This window comes from Agrilus planipennis, unplaced genomic scaffold, assembly GCF_000699045.2.
Source record: "Agrilus planipennis isolate EAB-ADULT unplaced genomic scaffold, Apla_2.0 scaffold8, whole genome shotgun sequence".
NCBI classification, from domain to species: Eukaryota; Metazoa; Arthropoda; class Insecta; order Coleoptera; family Buprestidae; genus Agrilus; species Agrilus planipennis.
In genome coordinates this window covers 333,071-345,136 of record NW_020442461.1, presented here as the reverse complement: position 1 = coordinate 345,136, position 12,066 = coordinate 333,071, and the positions used below count along the sequence as shown (strand labels likewise).

The 12,066-nt window shown below is 34.0% G+C and overlaps 2 protein-coding genes and 1 pseudogene across 4 annotated transcripts in view; 1 reads left to right on the top strand and 2 right to left on the bottom strand.

Moving 5' to 3' along the window:
* LOC108736059 overlaps positions 1 to 12,066 on the bottom strand; it is a 174,944-nt gene that overhangs the window by 4,752 nt on the left and 158,126 nt on the right. For 2 of the 3 annotated variants that reach the window (XM_025980757.1, XM_025980758.1), the window contains one exon: positions 10,792 to 10,842. Coding sequence is in view for 1 of the 3 variants with exons in the window: in XM_025980759.1 (XP_025836544.1) it covers positions 10,797 to 10,842 (46 nt within the window). In the remaining 2 variants the exon portion in view is untranslated. Of the gene's footprint in view, positions 1 to 10,791; positions 10,843 to 12,066 lie in introns of those variants that run through there. The other variant, XM_025980759.1, reaches the window with a different exon arrangement.
* On the top strand, positions 3,617 to 4,667 carry LOC108736063 (annotated as a pseudogene).
* LOC108736062 lies at positions 5,826 to 7,098 on the bottom strand. The gene is made up of 2 exons (XM_018468342.2): positions 6,228 to 7,098; positions 5,826 to 6,083 (listed from the first exon to the last, which is right to left on the bottom strand). The coding sequence occupies exons 1-2, from the start codon at positions 6,853 to 6,855 to the stop codon at positions 5,926 to 5,928; spliced, it is 786 nt and encodes a 261-aa protein (XP_018323844.1). The 5' UTR covers positions 6,856 to 7,098; the 3' UTR covers positions 5,826 to 5,925.

The window sequence follows — 12,066 nt, the reverse complement described above, 5'->3', positions numbered from 1 at the left end:
CTAAATAATACTCTTCAATATATTGAATTTTTTATATAATTTTGAACATTCATTAATCTACTTCAATGAAACTAAAATTATAATTCAATTATAGCATTTATTTTAAATTGTCCCGGCGCCTTCACCAAATTTTTTAAGAATTTTTTAACAATTGTCGATAACTTTCGTATATATGTGTGAATGTCTTATTTTCGCCATGAAACTAACTGCATCAGTAAAAAAAATAATTTAAATAATATTAATGCGATGGTTTTTAAAATATCGGTTTAGAACGCCCATCAACTTCTTGTATGTAAAAACAATCGTGCAAAAGCTTAATATATTAAGTTCGAGAGTTTCGAGAAAATTTGTAACTATTATAGATAAAATATAAGAATTTTTGTAAAATTTTCAAACGAAATAATTAAATATGATGTGATTAATATTTTGTCTATGTGTAGTCTCAAAATTGCATAACAAAATTAAATTGTACGAATAATCTTGAGATAATGGATTAAAGAAACTAATAAGTAAGTTTCTGAAAGCTTTATATTAAATATTAATATATGAAGATTAATTTCCATTTCACAGTTTCAATGGTATTCAAATTTAAAAATTTAAATTGAGAAATGGCTGCTACATGCGCCATCTGTGAGCGAATTGCCAAACTGTACTGCAAACAATTATGTTGCCTACAACTAAATAGCTTCTTAGGTAGTTAGTTTGGCACTTCGATTGCAGGTGGCACCAGTGTAAGTTTCTTATGTACAGTGGTGCACTTATGGAATTATACGTAAACGTTTGCTGCAAGAAATCCAGGAGGCAACTCAGTCCCATCAGGTGCGAAAGGCCCAAGAAAAGTCCAATTCCATAAGCTCTTTCTTCCAACCAGATTACCCNTTCGATTGCAGGTGGCACCAGTGTAAGTTTCTTATGTACAGTGGTGCACTTATGGAATTATACAGTATATACGGTTGGTTGCAGAAGTAATTTTAACAATTTTTTTTGTTATAAACATAATATTATTGCATATATTACGCCATCAGGTAGATCACTTTGGTTAAGAATAGTGCATTGGACGAATCGTATTATAAAATTATATGTTAATAAAGTGAAATGTACGCACCATATGAAACGATAATATTAGATTACTAATACATAAATGAGAAGGGGGGTACAGGGGCATGAAGGTAGAAACCTATTAGAAATCATACGGCTATTAATACATTGAATAATTCGATTAGACATTATTAGCTCTAGATGTTAGAAGGGTCTGGTGAAGGTGTAGGTGTAACGCGGTAGGCTGTATAAGCAGGTAATTATTATTAAATAAGTTAGAATGTGAAATTAAGTGCCTGGGGAACTAAGATTCTTGATGAAATTTCAAGTTTCAGTTCCTTCAAGCTCCATTAGCGCGTGTGATGGGAAATTTTATCCCAAACCTCTCGCTTTTATAAGACGATATCGGAGGCTTTCAAATATTCAAACATTGTAAGGGTGTTATATGTTAGAAAATTCAAATTTAATCGATAAACTTCCTCGACGCAGTTTTCTTTGCTGGTTTACACTAACTTACTTACGATAGTGAGTATGACAAACAGGGGAAAATAAAGAAAAACTTCCTCATTAAGTAATGAAAACTTGTCTGACGATATTAAAACAAACTTTAATTTATTTTCTGTTTCATTATTGTCAGTTGTGGGATGCACAAGTTTCACTTACTATATTGCAGCGTTTTGCTAAAGTGGCTTCCTTTGTTTTAGCAAATTGCCTTGCTAAGTAAGAAAACACTTTTGTTTCGCATTCAACATTATACTTAACAAACAAGGCCGTAGCTGGTGCATCTAGCTGGCTTTTCACAAGAAACTAACTAAGGAAATGAAATTGGATAAGAAGAATGTGTTTAAACAAAAACAACTTCGAACGATGCTGTTGCTTATTCCGTTGCATTAAATTGTTTTCCAGAGATACAACGTCAAAATGAACTGTACTTTAGCTAATACATAGTAGAAATAGATACAGACAAAAAAATGGTATTATGTACAATGGAATACTATTTTTAATAAGTAAATAATAACAAGAGAATTTTATAGTTTGGGTCATGTACATGTAAGGGAAAACGTTTACCGAACATTAAAGTAACACATTTTTTCTTTTTCTACTACGTTTATCTAAAAATACATCCCGCTTTTCTGAAAACTGACGTAAATTAAGTGAACTTTCAAAATCTTTTGAACAAGGCGCAATACCCCTAAAAACACAAGTAAATTGCATTTATTCGACTCTTTATTACTTTAAATGTATTAGATAGAATTAAAGCACAGTTAGACTTAAAGAAATGAAAGACACAAGAAACAGAGAATAAAGAAATTGAGTAAGTAAACTTTGTACGTCATAGGATTAAAATTAATACATGTTTGAGAAGAAAATGCTTGTACCTAAAGGTGAACTGCCTGTTCCTGCTTCTTAGAATTCTGTTAAAATTGAAGCGTATGGTTTATAAAGTTAAGGGTTGATTTTCTTTAAATAATTTCGGTTTTAATTTTTTTGTCGTTGTGCCTCGGGGTGAAGGACGAGCGGCGCGGCGTCACGTAGTGGGTAGATAATCCATTTACGATAAACTGTGGTATACGTTGGGACGCGACGGCTATGACGCCGGGCGTCGTCGTCATCGTCGACGACGGCTATGAAAAACGAACGCCAAACTACAAATTGCTACGAAACGTAATTGGCAGATATGTTGGGAAAACAGGTTTGTAAGCCTTCGGAAAGTTTCAGCACTAGAGGTTAAATCAGATTAGAGAAAAACAGCCCCGTAGACGTGGGGTTGGGACTTTTTTAAACATTCTTTAGATTCCGCTAAGCCAGGTAATGCACTCACCAATATACGCTCCAGTTTATAATTAAATTCAAATACCTACTGATTATAAAGTTTCATCTCAAATATGCAAATATTTAAGTATATAATATATAAAAAGGCAGCGAATGAAATTCTAGTTAGAGGTTAAAACCGTAGTTTTGTTTTAACGCGATGAGAATATAGAAAATTTAACCCTTAACGAAATACAGACTAGAACCTTAATAACTTAAACCTCAATAACGTAGTAACCTCTATAAATTCATAAAATTTTGTGTTCCTTTCCCCTCGGAGTCCAAACCCTTCACTACTTAAAATAACAACCCTTTATAACTTAAACGAATAACTTGGGCATCGTACCTCATTAAACAGTGAAAAGTGGTTTGAATCGGGAGAAAGTCTTCTATGTAAAAGACTAAGAATTGCTGAATTTCCTGATTTAGAAAAATGCTTGTTACATGGTTTAGACAGTGTAGAAATATATAAAAACATTAGTGTTAGTGGACTTATACCAAAGGAAAAAGCTGAAGAGTTTGCTAAGTCACTTCATCATCATCATCATAAGGTCATCAGTCCTAAGACTGGTTGGGCACGTACCTCCACTCTTTCCTATCCTGAGCTAAACTTCGCATTTCCCTAAAACTAGAACAGCCCACATTCTTAACTATTTGCGAACAGTAATCTAATCTAGGTCTACCTCTACCCCTCCTAACTCCTGTTTCTGCCTCTAATATGTCTTTGACTAGACCTTCATGCCTGAGAAGGTGTCCTACCAACCTATCTCGCTAAGTCACTTGGAAGTCATAATTTTAAAGCTTAAATTTAAATCCTTAGTAAGTAGAAGCCTCAATAACACAAATTATTTTACGTTTCCCTTGGTCTTTATCTTACCGAGGTTCTACTGTAAATGATTCGTAATTTGTTTTCCAATTTGAACACGCAAAATTAAGCTCTTTAGAGTGGTTCAAGCCAATCTAAATTTGTATGATATGAAAGAGAGGCAAGATGTCGTAATCGAAAGGGAAACGGTTCATAATTAAAAATCAAAGATGGTTTATGGCAAAGTCTGACACGTCAACTAAAGTAAACTTTGCGATGGATAGAAATGTCATGAATTTGTCAGTAAAACCTTGTTACACCAAAGAGTGGCCAATGGAACCTCACACAACTGGTACATCCATAATGGCTGTAGAATTTATGGATGGAGTGGTACTCGGGGCTGATTCAAGATCGACAACCGGCGCGTACATTGCCAATAGATACAGTGACAAATTGACCAAAATTACCGACAACATTTACTGTTGTCGATCCGGCTCTTCGGCCGATACCCAAGCGATAGCGGACGTGGTGGCGTACACTTTAAATTTTCATCAGTCCGAACTCGGGGAATTACCCTTAGTACAGAATGGGGCTGCCATCTGTCGAGAACTATGTTACAATTACAGGGACTCTATTTCCGCTGGAATTCTCTTGGCCGGCTGGGATAGACGAAAAGGGGGACAGGTGTATTCCATCCCCGTTGGAGGAATGTGCTTGAGGCAATCTGTGGCTACGGGGGGGTCAGGATCGAGCTACGTTTACGGGTATGTTGACGCTAATTTTCGACAGAGTATGATGAAAGAAGAATGCGTCGAGTTTGTTGTTAAGACGTTGAGTCTTGCCATGGAAAGAGACGGTTCTTCGGGAGGAATCGTTCGATTGGGAATTATAAACGAGGACGGAATTGAAAGGAGAATTTTTCAGGGGGATGAACTGCCCAAATTTGATAAATTTACTTAGGATGCTAAAAGATATTTGTAATCTGTAGTTAGTATCTAAATAAATAAGACTTGTAACAAATCATGACTACTTCTGTATCGAGATTTAGAATCGAAAGAGATTATTAAAAGTGTAGGTGTGAACTCAGGATAGGAAGGAATGTGAAGGTAGTGTTCGGTATCAAGTGATTTCATGTGTAATCATAACTGAAATCTGTTTCAACAAGAAATAAAACAAATGCTTCTAACAGATGTTACCCCTTGGACCCAGAATAGAGAGGACTTTATTATTGCTGGGGACAGAGAACCCAGGACCTAGACTAAGGAATTCCTCGATATCTTTCGAAATGTCGGTAATATTGCTTAAATTAACTAGATATCACGGAATTCCTTAGTTCAGGTCCTGAGTTCTCTGCATCCCTGGATCTGGAACTCACGGCGAGTTTTGAAAACATTCTTAACCTGAAATATTACTAGGTTCATTCCTTTTTCAATTGATTTGCATTGACCGATTTGGTTTCCATTTACGTATGCTTGGTCACAGTGTCGATGATCACCTGGACACCTGAGCTAGTCCGGCCCTGCATAAGACTATTGCTTAAAATTTTGGCCCAAAATATGAAACCGAAGACAATAGGGGGTAGATATACAGTATTTTGTCTTGTACGTAGTTAGTTTTACGTCTCCGTTGTTTAGTTTATTTCCTATAGCGCATAAATTCGCCAACAGAATTTGGTCGAGTCGTAGGTAGCATAAATTTAGATATGGAAATAATTCATCTATTGTTCGGAGTCGACTGCAAACGCGGCACGAAACGCAAACTTTGTTGAATGTAACCTCACACCTCGACATAAATTCACGCTGATTCTGATGAAAATTTAGCGCAATCTACTCCATTAAAAAAGGAGAAAAATAAGCGACCCTGTTTAATCTGCAACACAAGAAACTTCAACAGCAGTAGGTACTACAAAACCGAAGCGTTTAAAATATTTTAATCTAAATGCAGCGGAAGTTTTACATAACTAAAAAGCTCACAAAGTTTGCCATAAAAAAAATACTGATCGACTCGTGGAATTGGGGAATCTCTCATTGAAACACTATTAAGGCACTTCAAGCACCACATCCCCCAATATTTATTTCAGTAATAATCTTGGAGGTAATGATGACGAAGAGATCTTCAAGATTTAACCCTCAAGAGTATGAAACGGGAAAAATAAATGATATCATACAACCACTTAGCATTAAGTTTATATTTGCTATAAGAAACAATCGATTCATCATCAGTTTAATATTACTGTACTTTTCCGTACATATGTGCCTTTCCGTCAAATATTACCACATCTTTCTACAATTGCCATTTTTGTCTGTATGACATCTTCTCGGGACCTTCACGATGTGTCTACCAGCATTATCAGGAACCGGAACATTCTCAGTGCTGTTACCGAAATCATCAGAAGACGGAGACGTTCCAGAAGAGGTGCTCTTAAATCCTATCAAAACAATTTCATGTATCATGACGTATATATGTGCGAAATTATGTACTGAAGTTGTGTAAGGCATGTAGATGATAAACGATTAATTATAATGCATAAAAAATTATAAACAAGTACGTAGATAGCACATAATTAATATACCTTCGGTTGTGGTTGATGCAATTTCAGCTTGATCAGTGGTATTGGTAATAAAAGTTCGGTAATTTGATTGTTCTGGTTGAAAACGAACATCTACTTTGATTTCAGTACTATCGTCATTTTTAATGTCAGTTTTCTTGTTGGAATCTGTAAAAATATTCCTATTGTTAGCGTTTCTTTCCGCTGATGAAATGTAAACCCCCATTGTAGTTTCTGAACTTATATTGTCGGCTTCAGTGACAGCATTTATACGGTCTTTATCTGTTATGTGTCCTTTTGGTTCTTCCGTGGTAGTTGTTATAACATCCCAAAAGGTTTTGCCATAATTTCCATGGCCCTGATGGTGGCCAGGTTGACGATAGCGATGTCTGTTCGGTCGAAACGGTGGGGAAAACGGATTATCAACAGGGGAAAGCGGCCGGAATAGGAAAGGAGACGAAGATGTTGGTGATGGTGTCATCCCTGGCATAAATCTGAACGTGTCGCTAAAGTGTGGCGATCTTCTATGGCGTACCTGTACCATATTATTTAAATCTTTGGCACCGTCTTTATATGACGTTTCTTCACAGTTCACTATCGTTGTCAGTAAAGTTTTTACAAGAATTAGAAACACAATAACTTTGTAATGCATCACTGTATAAAGGATTTAACGGAAATTGACAACCAAACCCGAACTGAATTTGTTCTTTGTTTTCTATTTTTGCAAAGAAATCTTAAATGGAATGTTATTAATGTTAAATATAAATTGTAAATAGATCTGCAGATGATGACGTTCACACATTCGATATTTCTTGATTCATTTTGCATTTCACAATGCGATAGATAACCTTTTGATATTCAAGTTTATACGAAGATTTTATCATTTATGTTAACATTTGCTGGAAAATCCTAACAAATATATTAAATGCGAATGGGTATTTGTTTGTTTGTTTATTACGATTTCACGCCTTAATTACTCAACCGATCATAATGAAATTTTATACACACATTGTCAGGGATACAGAGAAGGACATAGGGTACTTTTTATCCAGAAAAAATACTGCTTCCGAGAGATAGACCCCTACGCGAGTGACTGTTATATGAAAGTCTTTATTCTTTAATTAAAAATTGTCCATTTAATTATACACATAATAAATTCCAAAACGAGAAAATTTCATTTAGATTGTTTGTTTATCTATTAATTATTTTATAAGGTGGATTATCTGTATTTTGATCCAGTTACCGCAACGTGTTCAGCAATTTGTGTATTCTTTCGATAAATTATGCTTATCTTATAATTCGACACAACGAAACAATTAATTAATTAAAGGGCCGGAAGGTACGGCGAAATTATTCCCGTTTCCCCAGTGAAAGAAGGGATAGAGAAGCAATTAAGTTAAATTAACTGGGATTACAGAAGGATTACCGAACTAAAGATACTTCCCGTTGCTTTCGGCCAAAATCCAAATATTACTAGGACGAATAAATACGGNAAATGTAAGCAGCTTAGCGGTTGATCAAAGATATTTAGCAAAACTTGATTATTATTTTGTACAGACATATTTTGTACAGGTAATTTAGAATCTTGTGGGCCATAACCTTGGGTTAGTCGGCGACAAAATATTAACCGTGTGGCCGTCATCGTTTACATGATTAACACTTGAGTCAATGGTCTCGAAGTGTACAATACGAAGCAAGAAAAAGGTTCGGTCCGTCCCTCGCTTATTTTGCGACCCATGACATTTTAAGATACCTCTAACATTCTTATCTAGTATATTTCTGGTAATATCTAAGGAAGGATTGTGTTGAATATTTTAAGAAAACGTAAGAGGTGACCATTAATTTTGGATTCCTATTTTTAAAACAAAAACTAAGCTCAACCTGAAATTGGATCATAAACTGTCATTTAGACCACTTTTAAGTGAAATTCATACGAAAATAAATTAATGAGCTTTTCCATACCCTAATTAGGTAAAAAATTTTTGTTGTTTTTGTGAGATATAATGTCTACAATGTAGATTTTAGGGAGAAGTTACTTAGTAATGTTCAGGCAGTGTTTTTGGCAGTAATAATTGTTGAAACTAATGATAGGTGAGCATCGACGCAGGTTTTAATTATTTTTAGTTTGCGAATTCCTAAGAGCGCGGCGAATATAAATAAATAAATTGCAGAATACTTGATATAAAAATGTAGTTTGCTATTAGGTCAAATCGCAAATAACGTCAAGGGAACAGGTCGTTATTTATATTCATTACAGTTAAGTATATGAACGTGTTTTGCATATTTACAGTCAAAATCTGTTAGTCAATACACCTATCAATATTATACACATATTATTTACATTTTGACTTTTATCTTATATAAATTCAACTAAATAAATTGAATTTAAAAAGACTTGTTTTTTTTTTTTGGAGGAAGATGATGGTATTCCAGTTACGATAATTATACATATACCTAACACAAAATACATTTATTGACAGGTCATGTCAGTGTTTTGGGGTCAAAAGTTGCACGTTTATATCTCATCCCTTTTTATCAAATCGCAAAATAATGGTGTAAAGCAATTCCTAACAGTGTTAAAAAATCACCGCTGGTACGACCAATTATTGTTATTGTTAGATTTGAAAGAAACAAAAGAATGATCTAAAATTTCGCTCAGATTGGAGATTTCGTGAATCCAATTCAAAGACTGCCTAAATCACAGTTTATCACAGCAATTCATGATTGGTTGATCTGTTCATGACCAGATAAATCCAGCAAAATTCTTGGCAAATTAGTTCATTATGTTTTAAATTTTCTATGTATATGTAGTTTAGAACGTTGTGTAACTTTAGATGTATGAGAGACGGACCTTACCCCATAACAGATATAATTAACTGATTAATTAAACTAATTAAACTACAATCTGTAATATAACATATAGACAACCCAACATACAGCAAATATTACAACTCTGGTAATTTAACTATAAAGAAAGTTAGAATGCTTTTCTTCGCAAGAAAGTAACTCTATTAGGTGAAGCTCATCGTAATACTTGAATAAAGCACAAAAAAGATGTAGAAATAGTTAATTATTTAGTAACATTTCTAATTCGGTTGAAAATCCATAAAACTTAGAAGTTACGCATTGAAATTCGTCCTTAACAAGCCAGCCACAATGTTTACAACTTTATCTTAAAATTTTCTTTTTTTTTCGAATCTATCATTGTATTTGTTCAAGTGAGAAAGGCCAAAGATTTCGCCGATAACATTTGATTTAATGCGCGTATTTATGATTGAAACATAACAAAACTCGTAATATACTCCAAACCTTCTATCCGACGACCTTTGAATTAAAAAGTAAATGAATGTATATTTCTAAGAACGACTAGTATCTTTTGTTAATGTATCTCAAGAAAATGTAAGCAGCTTAGCGGTTGATCAAAGATATTTAGCAAAACTTGATTATTATTTTGTACAGACATATTTTGTACAGGTAATTTAGAATCTTGTGGGCCATAACCTTGGGTTAGTCGGCGACAAAATATTAACCGTGTGGCCGTCATCGTTTACATGATTAACACTTGAGTCAATGGTCTCGAAGTGTACAATACGAAGCAAGAAAAAGGTTCGGTCCGTCCCTCGCTTATTTTGCGACCCATGACATTTTAAGATACCTCTAACATTCTTATCTAGTATATTTCTGGTAATATCTAAGGAAGGATTGTGTTGAATATTTTAAGAAAACGTAAGAGGTGACCATTAATTTTGGATTCCTATTTTTAAAACAAAAACTAAGCTCAACCTGAAATTGGATCATAAACTGTCATTTAGACCACTTTTAAGTGAAATTCATACGAAAATAAATTAATGAGCTTTTCCATACCCTAATTAGGTAAAAAATTTTTGTTGTTTTTGTGAGATATAATGTCTACAATGTAGATTTTAGGGAGAAGTTACTTAGTAATGTTCAGGCAGTGTTTTTGGCAGTAATAATTGTTGAAACTAATGATAGGTGAGCATCGACGCAGGTTTTAATTATTTTTAGTTTGCGAATTCCTAAGAGCGCGGCGAATATAAATAAATAAATTGCAGAATACTTGATATAAAAATGTAGTTTGCTATTAGGTCAAATCGCAAATAACGTCAAGGNATAAATTAATGAGCTTTTCCATACCCTAATTAGGTAAAAAATTTTTGTTGTTTTTGTGAGATATAATGTCTACAATGTAGATTTTAGGGAGAAGTTACTTAGTAATGTTCAGGCAGTGTTTTTGGCAGTAATAATTGTTGAAACTAATGATAGGTGAGCATCGACGCAGGTTTTAATTATTTTTAGTTTGCGAATTCCTAAGAGCGCGGCGAATATAAATAAATAAATTGCAGAATACTTGATATAAAAATGTAGTTTGCTATTAGGTCAAATCGCAAATAACGTCAAGGAACTTTGATTGTTTCGTACAATTCCTTGTTTTGGAACCTCATTGTAAGCACAATCAATTGTTAGATATTATTTTATCGAACACTATTACGAAAACCTTCGTTTGTTTAAAATACCCTCTGTTTGTCGGAAACGTAATTAGTAAATAAAAATAAATAAAAAATAAGCACTCACAGTCAACAATCGTCCTCAAGTGGGCATTTGATCGGGCGTAATAGTCCTGAAACAAAAAGAAATATTGTTACTAAAAGGATAAAGCTTCGGCAGATTCTTTTTTGTATATACAAAATGAAAACACATCTAACAAAATTTTTCTGTCTTTACGAAGGAATTTCACGTCATTCTCGACAAATAGTTTTCATGCGCAATTCTCTCAATGAAATTAGAGCTATCTTGGTTAATAAACTTGAAAACTATCATCTAAGACGTAATAAAAGGAAGTCGTACACAGAAGGGTAAGTCATTTCTAATTCTATTTTATTCCCCTCGAATTGCAAGTCTGAATAAAAAACATTTTAATTATCTCTCAAGAATCTTAAAGTTTAAAGACCCTAAAACGATTATACACATAAAAAACAGCATTTTAGCAATATCAATATCTTTGTTTTCTACCTTAAAAATGGTTAATTTCATTTAATTTGAAATTCAAATATTCAAGTTTAGAATTCGTTCAAGAAGTTTTAAATTAAGTGAATATTTTACACCGTTTGATACTTTCGACGGTCCTTTGAATATTAATATTGAAACTGCAATTCATCATTTCTAATGTAGAAAACAACGACATCAACAGAAATTCGAAAAAGATTGTTAAAGGTGTACGTTTGGGGAGCGGCGCTGTACGGGTGCGAAACATGGATGGGAGGCGCGGCAGAAAAGCAAAGGTTAGAAGCGTTCAAAATGTGATCTTACAGATGAGGATACCGGGGATAGAGAAGGTTAGAAATGAAGAAATACTAGAAAGAATAGGAGAACAGAGGACTCTATGGAAGTCAATAAGAAATAGGCGAGATAGGTTGGTAGGACACCTTCTCAGGCATGTAGGTCTAGTCAAAGACATTAGAGGCAGAAGCGGGAGTTAGGAGGGGTTGAGGTAGTCCTAGATTAGATTACTGTTCGCAAATAGTTAAGAATGTGGATTGTTCTTAGGGTTGCCACCTTTTCAGGCTTTACATAAAGTATTTCTCGACTAAATGGTTCAAAAAAAAAGTACTCAGCGTAAAAATAAAGTATTTTATTTTTTGTTTTTAAAAACATATTTTTTGTTACACCTAGCAGCCAGTAACAAATTGCTGTCGCTCTTAAATATATTAATAGCCTCTAAACATGGCAAACAAAGATTTAAGTAAACTAAAAGTTCATTTTTAATTAGTTTTAATGAAGCTTTATTCCTGTCGTCCCGCCACTTTGCGTTCATAACAGAGAATACTCTTTCTGTAAATGCTGA